Here is a 16,348-nt window from a genome sequence, read left to right on the forward strand (position 1 = left end):
AGGAACAGACTTAAAAAGCATCCCAAATATATACCATTTGGAAATACTAGTTCACCATTTATATCTATACAAGGAAAGTGTAGTTCTCGCTATTATGCGGGATATTATGCGTTGGGGCGAAGTTCTGCAAGCTAAAATGACCCATCTCGAATAACCTTACGTTTCCACTACGCAGCAATGCCTCAGTTACGTAGAGCTGCCCCACTGAGGAGCATTGATGGTGATTCCCATGAGGCAGCCAGAGATAATGCCTGCAACAGGAAGAGTGATAATCCGGTCCATGTAAATCCACGCAACCATTCGCCAGTTGATAGTTCGCTAGTCACCATTGCAAGGTCCGACGCCGACGGTTGCGCCAGTAATACACTAGGTGGTGGATACTGGAAGCTCTATGCAACCATTAGTAAGCGTACTTAAAATGCATAGGTGTTGAGGGTTGGGGGTAGGTATTCACACTCAGGCGAGTAGCCATGATAACTGTGATGATACTACCAAGTTCCATAGAGAAACTGCGGGAGGGTGAGTGGAGGGTAATGCGGTTACTCAAGTTCCTCATGATGTTATATCCATACGTCCACAGACCAATAAAAGTGGTCCTACAATTCTATACGCTAGGTATATACTTACAGGGTCCAGGTGGGAACAGGGACTCTGTCACTCAATTTGTTCGTGTGCTAGATCAAATAGATCGTCGCGAATGGGCCAATAACACTATCAAAAGAGCTCAGGACTGTTATCACTTTGAGACATCATTAGCGCCATGTGTAAATGACGCGGTCGCTGCAATCATAATCTGCAGGAACGAGTACGCATACTCTGCCTTGTTGTCGTAATTTTCGGCACGAGCATGCATTTCTTCGAGGTTACCAGTAAGAATATTGCTCTTACTCTGGGCACTAACAACATCTTTCTCGACACCATGGAGGACGGCTCTCTTGGCCCAGTAGAACATGACAGCCGGTGTATACCAGGGCCCCAGTGGAGGTCGGCATACATTGGCCAAAGCGAATTCCCCAGTCTAGGTGCCATTTGAGAGTTTGAGGCGACAACGTCGGAAGAGGATGAATTCTCCTCAGCCGAGGACAAGACGTTAGGGTGCTTCTCAACGTCGTCAGAATTACCCTCCTGAGCTTGCTTTGCTTCAAGCTCCTCTTTCGTCAGATGTCCGCGGTAATAGTCCTGAACGTCCGATACCCCTTCGGGGCGAGGAGGAATCTCGCCAAGTCTGAGGAGCAGCGGGCCTTGGAGAATATGCCACCATTGAAGCTGCCAGTCACCAAGGACTAACTTTCGGTAGAGATATGGGAGAAGGAAGACACGGATGAGGAGGGCAACTCCAGCAGCAACACCGACAATCACACCAGCGATTTCGCCATCTTTTAGTTTAATTTTTGAGGAAGCACCCTTCCATACAATCGACACTGTGTAATCATTAGTCACAACAATAGTGGTAGCAACAAACAGGTCTTAGACTTACTGGTAAGGAGACCAGAGGTGGTGGCGAAGTAGATCGGAACGGTAATAAATGCCTTTTTGACCGGGTTCTTGCGAAGCATGACTTCGTACTTGGTGATAAGGAATATGATGGTACCAAAAGCACCGGTAATACCAGGGGCAATCGCCCAAGCGGCAAAGACTTGGGAGACTCCGTTCTAGCCCCAGTTAATACCGTGGGCGCCCACGGAGGCAATTCCCACACCGATAATACCTGTGGAAATGTTAAATAATGAACCCGGTAGCTGAGATTCATGCTACCTACCTCCCATAATGCTATGCGTTGTACTAACTGGGAGACCCAACCTCGTGGCAGCAGTCAGATAGAGCGAAGATCCGATGACAGCGCAAACCATTCCCAACATGAGGACGGAGGGCTCTTGGGCAAACAGTTTGGTGCTGATGATTTTCGTTCGAATAGTTTCTGACACACGAGTATCAACAGCCATGGAACCAGTAAACTCCATGCATGTGGCGATCAACATGGCCTGTTTCATTGTGAGGGACCGCGAGGACACGGATGTTGCAAAGGAATTTGCGGCATCATTAGCACCTGGGTCTCTGTGTCAATACTAACGTCTGAGAGTAGGTGGGGGGATGTTACCAATGTTCCAAGCAGCCAAGAAAGCAAAGATGGTACCGATAGCAAAAAGATAGTCATATTGATGGAGGGCCGCCATGGTGTCAGGCTGTCAACTGGGTTTAACTGCTTGTAGTGAGCTTATCCGTACAGACTTGGCTGGCTGTGGTGAAAGGGCAGATCAATACGGAAGATGTAAACTTATATTCTCCTCGTAGAACTGGCAGTGAGCCGGAATGTCACCGCTGTCGCCATTCAACACCATAGCTGGCATAGCTAGCTTGCTAGCCTTCCAATTAACAAGCAGTTCATGCAAACGTGAAAGAGATCCTCGGCATACCAAGCTGGCCTAGAGAAGTCCCAAACCTTGATAGCCGCTCAAGAAAAATTCGGTATCTTGGAGTCCTTGGGAAGTGTAGCGGATCTAATCAGTGTCGCGCGATCTAGAAGCTTACCTTCCTATTAGAAGCCAGATGATGGCGGCGTTAGGGGGCTCGGCGAGCGACCGACTTGGTGAGTGCCAAGCCTGCTTTCCAGGAACGAAGTCCAACACCAATAGGAATCTTTCATTTCAAAATGTGTGCTGGCTCTTAATCATGCATGGGTTTCGATGACACTTGCAGAACAACTCGGCGACTAGCAGCATTACAAAAAGGCAAGAAATAGGATTCTAGGCCTGCCAAGCCGACCCATATCTTCGGTCACAATGCAGAGGACAAGAAGGCGGAATCCACCCAAGAACAATCGATGCGATAAATGTGGGTCCAGTCAGGGTAGAGAAATGACATATTCACGGAGATTTCGATAACACTGAGCGGGACCGCCAAACAAGGGAATAGTCTGAGGCAGCTGAGAAAACTAGATCTGGTAAATGCAACTTGAATTTAATATCGTTTGATATTTGAAAGTGAAAATGTGCCCTTCAGAAAACAGAAGGGAAAAACCAATTTTTTGCGCGGGGAAGCAATGGGTTATGAACCTGGCGCTAAGTTTCTTGAATATCAATTGTGGAAGGAAGCGGTGTTCGTATTCCGGGTTTTTACGAATGCTGAAAGTATCCAGACACTGGGTAAGCAATACCAATGACGACGCAGATTCTCACTCATAGAGGAACCTTCGCCCTTGTCACCCGGTCAAGCTGCGTATGATCATTAGTAAGGCCTCCTAGCTCTAACGATGTCACGGCATAGGTGGGATAGGATGAAAGGTCCATCAAGTGATTGATGTAGTTTAGCCCTCCTAGGGTGTTTAATGCAGACTGGCGGTTCTTGTTGCACCCCCTTTCGTAAATTCGGGTAAACTTCGTAAGTGGAAAAATCACGCTAAGCGACGCTACCTTCGACGCGACGTTTTTGACGCGATTTTGGACCAACGTCGATTTCGCGATTGCATCCCATCTCCCTATTAGCACTATTAACAAAAGCACCAACGCCACAGCTTCTCTCGACCATTATATGAAACTATGGCGGTAGATAGGCAATCAGCATACTCTATTAGCCTCTTTGGCAGCCAGAGAGATGACAATGCCCCGGATTCAGCCTCCCCCTCACGGATTCAGCAGGCGCTCGTTGATTTCGTAATGGAGTTTCACCTCGACAACATTTTTGTCTACAGGTATACCGCTCCCCACTCCACCTATGAGGTTTACTGACCTTCCTGTAGAGATCAGATACGAGAAAATGTTCTTGTTAAGCAGTACTACTGCGACATTGACATTGCACATCTCATCTCCTACAACGAAGAGTTGGCGCATAGGTTGACAAGTGAGCCAGCGGAGATAATACCCCTTGTACGTATCTTGAAAGCCCACCCCATGATCATAATTTGACCATTGATGTGCAGTTTGAAGCGGCATTGAAGACATGCACCCAAAGAATCGTATACCCTTCTCAGAAAACGATCTCTCTCCCTGAGCACCAACTCCTTCTCCACTCTTCCGCCTCTCAAATATCCATCCGCGATCTGAATGCGATGAATGTGTCTCATCTGGTCCGAATTCCAGGTATCATAATCGGTGCCTCTACACTATCTTCCAAAGCCACTGCACTACATATTAAATGTAGGAATTGCGGCCACGAGAAAAACATTCCCGTGACAGGGGGATTTTCCGGTGTTTCGCTACCCCGAACATGCAGCAGAATCAGGACTGAGGGCGAAAGCACAGAGAAATGTCCGATGGATCCATATTTCGTGGTNCATGAGAAATGCCAGTTCATCGATCAGCAAATCCTCAAGCTTCAGGAAGCACCAGACCAAGTTCCAGTGGGTGAACTACCACGACATATATTGATCTCCGCAGACCGATACCTCGCGAACCGTGTAGTGCCCGGTACACGATGTACTATCGCTGGCGTCTTCTCCATTTATCAGTCAAAAGGGTCCAAACAGGCACAAAAGTCAGCAGTAGCGATTCGAAACCCATACCTTCGCGCTGTAGGCATCCACAGCGACGTCGACCACACCATGAAAGGAAACGCAATCTTTTCGGAAGAGGAGGAACAAGAATTTTTAGAAATGAGCAGGAGGCCGGACCTCTATGAAGTTTTTGCAAACTGCATTGCCCCTTCAATCTACGGAAACAAAGATATCAAAAAGGCTATTGCGTGCTTGTTAATGGGAGGTTCTAAGAAGATCCTTCCTGATGGCATGAAACTCCGTGGCGATATCAATGTGCTCCTTCTTGGTGATCCAGGTACCGCAAAATCACAACTCCTCAAATTTGTCGAAAAAGTAGCACCGATTGCTATTTATACATCTGGCAAAGGCTCCTCGGCAGCCGGTTTGACGGCATCTGTGCAGCGTGATCATAACACACGCGAGTTTTACCTAGAAGGTGGTGCTATGGTGCTTGCAGATGGTGGCGTTGTATGCATCGACGAGTTCGACAAAATGCGCGACGAAGATCGTGTGGCTATTCATGAAGCTATGGAACAACAGACAATTTCCATCGCAAAAGCAGGCATTACCACAATTCTCAATGCGCGAACTTCAGTGCTTGCTGCTGCTAATCCTATTTTTGGTCGTTATGACGATCTGAAGACGCCTGGAGAGAATATTGATTTCCAGACCACTATCCTATCTCGTTTCGATATGATTTTCATCGTACGAGACGAGCACGAACGAGGCCGCGACGAGCGTATCGCCAAGCACGTTATGGGTATCCACATGGGTGGGCGTGGTATTGAAGAGCAGGTTCAAGCTGAAATTCCAGTTGAGAAGATGAAGCGATATATTACCTACTGCAAACAGTACGTCCCCAACAATTTCTCTTTCAACCTCCCTACTACCAAGCTTTATTTTCTTACTACACTTTTGCACATATCATCTAGAGCTAACTCCCATTAGGAAATGTGCCCCTCGCCTCTCGCCAGAAGCCTCAGAAAAGCTCTCCTCCCACTTCGTCAGTATCCGTCGCCAAGTCCACGCAGCTGAATTATCCGCCAATGCTCGCTCCTCCATTCCCATTACTGTCCGCCAACTCGAAGCCATCATCCGTATCACTGAATCGCTCGCCAAGCTCTCACTCTCACCCATTGCGACTGAGGACCACGTCGATGAGGCAATCCGTCTGTTCCTTGCATCGACTATGGACGCAGTGACCCAAGGCGAGGGTCAAGGTAGCAAGGAGCTGATGGATGAGGCCAACAAGGTTGAGGAGGAGTTGAGGAGGCGGCTGCCGATTGGATGGAGCACGAGTCTTGCAACACTGAAGAGAGAGTTTGTGGACGGCAGAGGGTATACGGAGCAAGCACTTAATAGGGCGCTAGTGGTGTTACAGAGAAGGGAGACAGTGCAGATCCGGCATGGGGGAGCGCAGGTATATCGGAGTGGAGTCTGAGCTTAATTTTACCGGTTGCATCATGCTGGGTGTTGTGAAGGCGCTTGCTTTTAGGTTAAGGGTATGGAGAATCACGAGAGACTGTTTTGGGTAGTATGGTATACCCAGATTAGGCTGGATGCATGGTTTGTCTGTGTGGTTTACGTCTTACAGCACCGCTGGTTCTAGTCTATAGATAAGTAATTATGTTATAGAATCCTCTCCTGGTTTCTTAAGTCGAATTGAGATTCTTCAGCCAGCCGCACATAGCACTACACCCACCTCGCCATCACCCTCTCTTCCCCCGGTTCATCTTTTCATACCAGGACCACAACAGTATGCTAGAGATTCAATTTTTGACCTCATTCCAGTGTCCTAATGGCTCATCTCAAATCCCCCTTGCATTAGCGTCTATGTGGGTCTAATTTTCATGCACTGCTGAATTCCCATAATATCCCTTCCCATCTTTTGTCGTCGTATTCAGCCGTTCCAAAATGTACGCTCCCGCTCTTATTGGCGGATATTTAGACGGGTTATCCCCAGATATGCAACTAGGCAGAGTCTACATCAAATTCAGAACACCCTCTCTCTTGTCACTTCTTTTAGAATTTCAAAATTGCGTTGCATACCTCAACTATTTGGTCATAGTTTATGCTGAAGAAGAACGGTACGCTATACCGTTCCTGCTTGCTCCTATTGACCACGCGGTGCACGGTCGATTTGTACACCCCGTTTGTCCAACGCATTAGAAAGTCTGCGACGTTCACAATGAAACTGCCTGGCACTGGTGGGGCAGGCGTCCAACGACCGGAAGGGCTGAGGATCTCCAGGCCAGGGGAGGAGGAGCAGAGGAGGAGCGTAAAGCACTCGTAGTCGGAATGTGCACCAAGGCCAATCTCCTCCTCGGTGACCGAGGGGTCGAAGAGCCGAGGATTCTTGGCAGGCGGGTAGTAGAGCAGGCGCGCTATGCCACCAGGGTGGGTTGTCATGGGGTCGAAGTGGTCTTCAGGAAGAGATAGGGAAAGGGCGAAAAGGCGAAAGAGGTGACGAGCAAGTTGGAGGACCTAGAATAGGTTAATCTCATATTATAGAGAATATCAAGGGGGAACTCCGACGGTTCGCTTGAATGACAGAAGTCATTTAAAAAGTGTACCTCACTATAATAATCTCTTACAACAGCATAGAATCCCGGCAGATCTGACTCTTCCGGCCAAAAATTCCCCTTGTAAGTAGTCCCATCCAGGTTCACATATTTACCATCACCCCCGGTTTTATCTAAGCCTTCCTCGTAGCCCCAGTTGAACCCCTCCTTAGTCTCAACATCCCCAGCAATACTCGTGTATTCTGATGGCTCCCAGCCATAGCCCAGTTTCGAGTTACGGAGGTGCATCAGCTCTTTCTTCTCCTTAGGTAGTATCTTGAAAAAGCGCTCAGCTTCATGGAGAATTCCAGAGCACGTGGAGAGTGGAACACCGTGAGAGGTAATATAAAAGAAGCCACTGCTGATGCAAGCGGAGCGGATTTTTTCTGCAACAGTTTGACGATCGGACAGTGAAGGAGAAAAAGAGGGAGAGATGTCGATTATGGGAATTTCAAATAGATCATCTAATGACGTGGATTTATTCGAGAGTCGAGATTGTAGATAGGCGCTGGCTCCTGATCTTGCTTCATCTAATGTAGTCGAGTCGGTTGAAGTGGGAACGGAGGAGGGTGCTACTGCGACTGCCATGTTCTCTATTCCTTCGGTTCTAAAAAAGTCCTCAACGTAAGATGTGTTCTCCAATTTCTACAAGTCTCTGCTCTGTAGAGAACCAAATCAAATGTGGGGTTGATGGTGATAAGCACTGGTCGGATGGTGGATGCAGGTCGGTCTTACCACGCTAAAGGGTGGGTCTACCATAAGCGCTAATGCACAATCCCTGCACGGGGCAGCCTCAGCTGAAAATATAGGATTACGTGGTCAACCGAGCCCAAATCGCTCATCCCACCACATAACTTACCTCCTGGCTCCAAAATAGAACCAACTATTATGGGTAACTAGTTATAACGTATTTGTAACGTGTTTAGAATATCATAGATTCAATTTACCGTCCGACCTGGTCCCCCTAATGGGTCCACACAGACTAATTCCTATGGGAAAAAACCTCCTTATCTGAGAAAAACCCCATTTTTTAGGTGTACAAAAAACCTCTAGGGGAAACATGAGAGGTAATACTTCCAGATAGCATCCGTACTACATCAATGAGAGGAAAAACACGTGTTTAGAATATATTTTAATTTAAATAGATGAGGCCTATTATACGCTAAAAGCGGCAACAGCAGCGAAACCAGCCCAAAAACGACTTAATAAAACGATCCGATATCGGAACCCTACTCCCCGCACCAAGAGACCCCATAAAACCACGTCGCCCCCATCTACAAGGCATAGGGGACGACGGCGGGGCGCAAGCTTCCCGCCGGAGTCGCGAGAATCGCGATGTGAGGGAGCTGAACTACGAACCAGGTGGGCAATAACGCGAAAAGGACAGCTGCCAGCCTAACCAGCAATGGCAAAAACTAAAGGAAACACTTAGATAAATTAAAGACAATCTTATAAAAGAGGAGGAAGAAACTCTATAACACTAAATACTTACCGCTGTTTAAGAGGTTATATGACGCGTTAAAGCCCTCTTAACGCGTTAAAGCCCTCTTAACGCGTCTAGCCCCCTAGATAACCCAGGAAAGGGAGACTGAGGCCCAGCTTAACCGGATTAAAGCTAGTATTAAGGAAATTTAAAAGGAAACGCGTAAAGGAGGACCCTTAGGTCTAAGAGTTCCCCTAGTATAGGGCCAGACCTAGGCAGCAGTCGCTGCGTAGGTGGCCCGCACAGTAAATATAGTCGCGGCACTATAGAGAGCAACCATACGCGTTAGGCTTAAGGAGCCCCAGGGCTATAAACTAAGGGAGCTCCTTAAGACCATCTAGAGGTTAATACTAAGTGCATACGCCGTACGTACCCTTAATAGTGGGGATATAGACGTCTATATCCCCTCCTAAATAATAAAGGACTAAATCCTAAATAGACCGGACACGCTAGGACTTAAGATACTAAGGAAAGACTACCTCCTAAAAGTACCTAGGGTCCCGCTTAAGATCTTAATTAATAGCAGAAGAAATATAGATAATTTAGAATTAATTTAATCTATCTATAAAGCTATAAAGCGCCTTATGCCTAGGGTTGCTCTTAACTAGATCTAATAGCTATACGACCCTAAAGCGTAGGCAAAACGCTAGGTAAACCCTAGCAGCGCCTAAAGAGAACCTAAGAAGACTAAAGGAACACTTATAATTAGTATCCTAACTTAGGCAATTTAATAAAAGATTATAAAAAGTGGGATAGTTATTAAATCCTAGCTATTTAAGATTAGGCTATTTAAGAACAGCCTAATTATAAAGCAATATTATTGCTATAACTAGTGGGGATATATATAAAGCGTATGTGGAAAGTAAATAAAATATAGGTAATATACGGGACTATATAGCACAACAGATTGCCCTAAGAAGAGAGTATCCTATATTAACTGCGGTAAAGCCTATAAGGTATAGTAAAAAAAGGAGTATAGGACCTTCCAGAGCTACCTTAAGGGCATTTAAATAAAAAGAATAGCCCTTTTAACGCAATTGCTCCGCATATAAGAAGTTATAAAAGTAATACCACACTAACCTCCAATACTAGGTAACTTTATAATTATTACTAATAAAAAGAGAGGTTAAGAACTATCTTACCTAGGGACTTAAGAATAACCACTTAAACGGGGACTAGGTAAACTATCCTTTATTAAAATAGTAAGTAAAGATAAACCGTAAGTAAGGCTCTAGCTTCGCGCTAACTAAGTAATAATAGTAACTAGCGAAAATAATAAGGAATAAGACACAGATATAGATAAGCCTATACCCACTCTAAATAAGTAGGTGTATAATTGTTACGGACGCTTTAAGTACGATGTTACGACTACTTGGAGAAGAAACGGAAGAAGCTAGTTAGTTAATTCAGGCACGGTCCAGGATAGAGCCAATAAAACCATGTGATGAGGAATGGTAACTAAGGTTACATAATGTGCTACATATTAAACGAGAGGAACGAGAGGAACTTACGTACCTTATATATAAGACGTATATTACGTATAAGAAGGATTTCATAGGAGTACGGTTGTGTATTTAAGGACCCTTAGTCCCTACCTAGATAGTTCCTTTTTTATAGTGATTCTTAGAATACAATTAAAGTTAATCTATTGGGCAACTACTCCACCAGTTATTATTACGTTGTTAACTTTTATACTTGCATTTCCTACACACCTAGCCCAATAACGAGCCTACTGTAGTTCTTACTACAAGGTTCCGTTACATAATCACTACCTAGTTACGGTATTAATATAAGAAGTCAAACAACATGCCACCAAAAGCAGCCACCATGACGCCATCGACGGTAGCAACTACTTTAAGGACAGGAGGTGATACTAGTATGGTAGATACTAACTTATAGCAACCTATGACGGTTAGATAGCTATAGGAAATAGTTAACTAGCTAATAGCTAATAATATAGTATTAGAAGAAAGACTTAATGGGATAGGAGCAGTAAAGATTAAGCTACTATTAATTAAGAGATTTATAGGAAAGAGGTTAAAGCTTAAAGGATTCCTTACGTAGATACACTTTAAGGTCTTATAAGAGGGAGTAAAGTTATCTATACCTATGGATTGGATAGCCTACACAGGACTATTCTTATTAGGAAGAGCACTTAAGTAGTTTAAACTTTACCTTACGGAGATACAGGCAAATGGAATAACGACTACTAACCAAGATGTGCGATTTATGTTCTTAAGTTAGGAAGAATTCGTAGAACGACTTATGTAGATATTTAGAGACCTAGAAGAAATAACTATAGCGGAAAGAAAACTCTAGAACCTCGTGTAATAAACTTTAGTAATTAAGTATATAATATAGTTCCAGACACTAGCAATATAAGTAGAGTGGAATAATAGGGCGCTTAAGGCACAGTATAAATAGGGACTTAAGGCTAAAGTCTAGGACGTAATTATCCTAATAGAAGATGCGGACACCCTAAGGGAACTAATAGATTAGGCGATTAAGATTAATAATTGGATCTACTAAAGGGAATAGGCTAAGAGAGACTAGGATAGAGTTTTATAGTTATATAAGGCGCAGAGTACGTAATAACAAAAGCTAAGTTAAAAACTATGGTATGGCGTAAAGCTAATAGACCTAAGTGGCACTAAAGAAGCCTATAAGAGATAAAGTAAACTATAGAAACCTAGAGGACAAGGATTAGGTGATTAAAGGTCTAAGAAGTAGAGGCTAAATTAGGGATCTTATTAGTAGAAGATATTTAGGTGGACTCTATAGTAAGAGAAATGGTTTAAAGAAGGAGCTTATATAAATTGCGGAAAATAGGGTTATTATATTAGAGATTATAAAAGTAGGTAGAGTTATTATATAGTAAAAGGTACGAGACTAGTAGACAATATATATATATAAAGGGATAATAATATACTGCAAGAAATAAAAGAATGTTTAATTAGAAATTTTGCGTTTTGTTATAATAACGCATGCCAAATTTATAAGGATGCTAAGTATAGCGCAAGCTATTGGCTATAAGAGCTAGTACCTATAGGATATAAAGGAACTAACGAACCAGTTTATAGATCGGATATTAAGAATAATAAATTCGACCTAGGCGAAATATTCCGTAACGATAAGGTAATAAGGGCCGCTTACTAGGAACAAGTAGACCTTGGAGATATTATACTAAAGGTAGAGGATGATTCCACTATAGAATAGGGAACATTAGTAGGGATTAAAACCCTACTAGACACGATGTCTATCGCTTTACAAGACGTAAGAGAAGTAAGATAGCGAACCACTTCGGCACTTAATAAAGGCAAAAGGCTAAAGGCTTAAGATTCTTATAGCGAGATAAGAGATAACTAAGATTCTTAAAATAAGATGAGGTAAGCTTAAGGACCTATAATAAACAATAACCGATAGAGCAGAGCAGTAGCTTAGTTTAAAAATATACAAATAAGCTTAGGATAGAAGTTCCTACAGGCATAAGATTCTTAAGATGAGATAAGTGAGATTTAAGACTCTTAAGATAAGATAAGAACACTAAGTAAGCCTAGTTAGACTAAGGCTGGAGCTAAGCTTAAGTTAGAAGCGAGCTTGGGATTAAAGAACCTAAGGGGTTAAGAATTTGGAGTATGAATTAGGACACTTATAGATAAGAGGTAAGGAGCTTCTTTATAAATTAGAGAATCTGCGGTATAAATAGTAATTAGACTAGGAGACGAATATATGGACCTAGAGGATTTACTAGTTAAATAAAGTGTTTGGACTAAAGATTGAAAAATTAATACTAGGATTAAGAAGCAAGACGACTTTAAGGATTAGAGCGTAAGGCGTAAACCAAAAGAAACTATAGAAGAGTTTAGATAAAGAATTATTGCATAGCAAGAACAGAAACTAGATAAGAGATCTAGTATATTAGGACGTATAAAGGATAGAGCACTAGTATAAAGAATTACTAATAGACTAAGAGCAGATATACTAAGAGCTAAGTAGCTTACCAAACTAGAAGATAAAGAGGATTTAGGGATTCTAACTAGGTTCGAGGAATGACATATAAAGGGTTATTATAATGCAGTAATAAGAAGATACTTCCTTATGGATAGACTATATATACTTTAGCAGCTGTACTAAAAGTGGTATAGGCAAAGGCATAATAATAAGTGGGAAGATTTCTATATATGGTTGGATAAAAAAGTTATCTAGGACCACCTAATTATAGAGAAGGCCATAACGTATATTAAAGGAGCCTTAATTATAATATTAAAGGATCTAAAGGAACGTTTAGAGGACTAGAGAAGTAAGAGGCGCATCTTAGTACCTACGAATGAAGTCGCAACGTTTAGATTAGTATGATAAAGGTTTAAACTTAAGAATAAAGATGAGCTAAGAGTTAACCTAAAGCACCTAGCACACTACACATTATTATGGATTGCGTGTGTGGATGACATATGCGAAATATATAAGAATCTAAAGGAAAAGAATTGGAAATACCCTATAAGGATATACTGAATAACGGACGAGTAATAGTATAGGAATACTAAATATATATATAGATAGCATCCAGTAGAGGTCTAAGAGGAAGGAAGTTTAGTATTTTAACTAGGAAGATTCCTTACGGAAGAATGCTTAGACGGATAATAGTGGTGGGAATGCCTAGAAAATACGTGTCTATGGTATATTAAAGATAAAAAGCGAACTAGGTATTAGCTAAAGAGTAAGCTAAGTGCACTAGGATTAAGTAGCTAATAGTTAGGAAAAGTAGAGGCCTATGGGACCAGAGGGAGCTAGTGGTAGAGCCTTAGACCCTTAAAGGAATTTAAGGATGATACTTAAATTTACGAGTTAATTAGCAAGATTAGCAGTTTAAAGCGCTAATAGATAGTAAAGTAACGCGAAACTATATCTTATTAGTAGTAGTTAAGAGAATGGGACTACCTTATAAACAAAAGGAGCAATCTTACCTATTAGTTATGATTTTAGGAGATCTAATAACCTATAGAGGAGGGATTATTAATCTTAAAATAGGACCTATTNNGATAACTATTAAAGGGAGATAAATTAAGATGTCTTTTAATATCCTACTATTAGGACGGGACGAGGCAGTATTAAGTATACCTTAGTTATAGGAATACAATCTAAGGATTAATTAGATTATAGGTTAGGTCAATATTAGAGATACTTAATGCCGTAAGATGCGATAATAAGCTAAGTTGGTATAGTACTAAGTAGGAGCAACCTATAAAGAAATAGAAAAAGGACTAAGTTATATACTAAAGAGATACTATAAGTATGGTAAGAAACTATAGTTACTAGGAAGTAAGAAGCTATTAGAATATATAGCATGGGACTATAAGATAGAGTTGGAACCAGAAATAAGTTTAAAGTTTTTTCCAATCTATAAACTTACTAAAGAAGAAGGTAGAGCGTTAAAAGAGTTTATCCAGGAAAATCTACGAAAGGGATACATTAGACTATTGTAGTTATCAGTGGGTTATCTAGTACTATTCGTACTAAAGAAAAATAGCAAACTAAGGCTGTGTATCGACTATAGATAGTTAAATAGCATTACTAGGAAGGATAGGTATCCTTTACCCTTAATTAGCGAAATCTAAGACAGAATAGGTAATGCGTAAATCTTTACGAAGATAGATCTAAGATGGGCGTACTATTAGATTAGGATTAAGGAAGGCGACGAATGGAAGGCAGTCTTTAGGTTAAAGGAAGGACTGTATAAACTATTAGTTATATAATTTGGGCTTATAAACGTACTAGTAATGTTCTAAAAACGTATTAATAATATATTAGGAGAATACTTGGATGAATTTGTTATGGTATATCTTGACGATATTATTATCTACTTAATAACTAAGGAAGAATATAGGGAATACGTTGAATGGGTCTTAAAGAGACTATAAGAAGAATAGATGCTAGTAGCAATTGAGAAATGTGAGTTCTTTACCAGGAAGACTGATTTTGTTAGATTTATTATTAAACTAGGCTAACTTAGTATAGATCTAAAGAAGATTGAGGCTATAGTAAATTAGTAGGAACTAGAGAACGTTATATAGTTAAGATTGTTTTTAGGGTTTTGTAATTACTATAGAAGGTTTATAGCGCAGTGGTTAAAGGATATTAAGCCACTTACGAGGTTAATAAAGAAAGAAGAACTATAGGTATAGGGAGAGGAGTAAAGAGAACTTTTTAAGAAAGTTAAAGAGTTATTTACCTAAGAGCCAGTTCTTAAAATCTATTAACTAAGACTAGAGACGGTTATAGAGACGGATGCATTAGACTATATACTAGGGGCATGCTTTATGTAAAGGCATTAAGATAGATAGCACCCAGTGGCATACTATAGTTGAAAGATAACACTACTAGAGTTAAACTATAACATCTATAATAAGGAGTTATTAGGTATAGTTGCAGCATTAAAGGAATAGAGAGCATTCTTATAAGGTATAGAGAAACTATTTATAGTTAAGACGGATTATAAGAACCTAATAGGATTCTTAATAATAAAGGAACTTAACTAAAGATAGGTTAGATGGGCAGAGATGCTTACGGAATACTATTTTAAGATTTAGTATATTAAAGGTACAGATAATATAAGGGCAGATGCTCTAAGCTGTAAAGCTAAACTATAAAATAAGGAGAAGCTATTAAGGGCTTTATTATAAAAGGATACAGACGGATTAATTAGGTATAATTATCTAAGAATTATAGCAATTTAAGAAGATGATAAACTAGAGAAAGTCTACGAGATACTGGAAAGCTTTTAGGTATAAAGAATTCTAGAAGTATAGCTAGAAGATCTACAGACGGATATATACAAAAATTGAGAAGTAAAGTATATCCTAAGAAGTATAGCAGAGTAGTTTATAGAAGACTTTTATAAGAAACTAACTTAAGGATATAATGGAGCTATGGGCTTAGTGTTGAGACTCTAGGAGGAGTACATTATTAATGGAATCTGGAGGATAGCTAAAAAAATTATAAAGGAATATTTAGATTGCTAAAGGAATAAACTAATGAGGTATAAGCTATATGGAGGGCTACAACCTATTAAAATACCAGAAAGACTATAGGAGGTTATATTATAGGACTTTATTATTAAATTGCTAAAATTAAAAGATCCTATTACCGGATAAGATTATAACGTGATCTTAGTAATAATAGATAAGCTTACGAAGTGGGGATACTTTATAGCATGTATAGAAGAAATCTTAGCGGAAGATGTCGCTAGAATCTATATTAAAGAAGTGTTTATAANATATGGAGTACTAAGTAAGATTATATCGGATAGAGATCTAAGATTTGTAGTAGTATTCTGGGAAGTATTTTTAGTAGAGTAAGGAGTTCGAGCAGTAACTTCTACTGCATACTATCCGCAGATAGACGGTTAAATAGAAAGATTAAATTAGACGCTAGAGCAGTATCTAAGGCATTATGTTAATTATGTATAGAATAATTAGGTATTACTATTACTAGTTATACAGTTTGCATATAATATAACACCTTAAGAAGGAATAGGTATATTACCATTTAAGGCAAATTACGGATATAAGCNAAGAANATTATTATTACNACGGTAAGNAAAGAAAANGAGTAGTANAGCNAAAGANAGAATAAAGANNTTAATAAATCTTTATATAGACCTTATAGAATTAGTAAAGAAAGTATAAGAGAGAATAAAAAAGTACTATAATGCTAAGAGATCTAAGGGACTAGATCTTAAGGAGGAAGATAAAGTGTAGTTACTATATAAAAATTTTAAAAGTTAACGACTAAGTAAGAAGTTAGACCACGTTAAACTAGGACCTTTTAAAATTA

The 16,348-nt window shown here is 40.7% G+C and overlaps 3 protein-coding genes across 3 annotated transcripts; 1 reads left to right on the plus strand and 2 right to left on the minus strand.

The window, feature by feature from the left end:
• Nucleotides 1–651: 651 nt before the first annotated feature.
• K441DRAFT_698662 (phosphate transporter) lies at nt 652–2,174 on the minus strand (the record flags this gene model as incomplete). The annotated part of the gene is made up of 6 exons (XM_067653090.1): nt 652–932; nt 995–1,421; nt 1,478–1,636; nt 1,670–1,708; nt 1,760–2,047; nt 2,099–2,174. The coding sequence occupies 6 exons, from the start codon at nt 2,172–2,174 to the stop codon at nt 737–739; spliced, it is 1,185 nt and encodes a 394-aa protein (XP_067500631.1). The 3' UTR covers nt 652–736.
• A 1,292-nt stretch (nt 2,175–3,466) lies between these two features.
• On the plus strand, nt 3,467–6,164 carry K441DRAFT_707379 (MCM-domain-containing protein). Its single transcript, XM_067653719.1, has 4 exons — nt 3,467–3,688; nt 3,737–3,863; nt 3,917–5,322; nt 5,420–6,164. Exons 1-4 carry the CDS (start codon nt 3,537–3,539, stop codon nt 5,910–5,912), a joined length of 2,178 nt encoding a protein of 725 aa, XP_067500632.1. The 5' UTR covers nt 3,467–3,536; the 3' UTR covers nt 5,913–6,164.
• K441DRAFT_616699 (Clavaminate synthase-like protein) lies at nt 6,147–7,713 on the minus strand. Its single transcript, XM_067645754.1, has 3 exons — nt 7,045–7,713; nt 6,521–6,955; nt 6,147–6,453 (listed from the first exon to the last, which is right to left on the minus strand). The coding sequence occupies exons 1-3, from the start codon at nt 7,618–7,620 to the stop codon at nt 6,313–6,315; spliced, it is 1,152 nt and encodes a 383-aa protein (XP_067500633.1). The 5' UTR covers nt 7,621–7,713; the 3' UTR covers nt 6,147–6,312.
• Between the last annotated feature and the right edge of the window lie 8,635 nt (nt 7,714–16,348).

This window comes from Cenococcum geophilum, assembly GCF_001692895.1.
Source record: "Cenococcum geophilum 1.58 unplaced genomic scaffold K441scaffold_41, whole genome shotgun sequence".
In the NCBI taxonomy this organism is placed as follows: domain Eukaryota; kingdom Fungi; phylum Ascomycota; class Dothideomycetes; order Gloniales; family Gloniaceae; genus Cenococcum; species Cenococcum geophilum.

Bases quoted from the DNA above. Each gene is read 5' to 3' on its own strand.
- K441DRAFT_616699 (XM_067645754.1), bottom strand. From the start codon at position 7,620: ATGGCAGTCGCAGTAGCACCCTCCTCCGTTCCCACTTCAACCGACTCG. The intron at 6,956-7,044 runs GTACACTTTTTA...AACCTATTCTAG, and splicing joins TAAGAGATTATTATAGTGAG to GTCCTCCAACTTGCTCGTCA. The intron at 6,454-6,520 runs GTATGCAACGCA...AATTTGATGTAG, and splicing joins ACTATGACCAAATAGTTGAG to ACTCTGCCTAGTTGCATATC.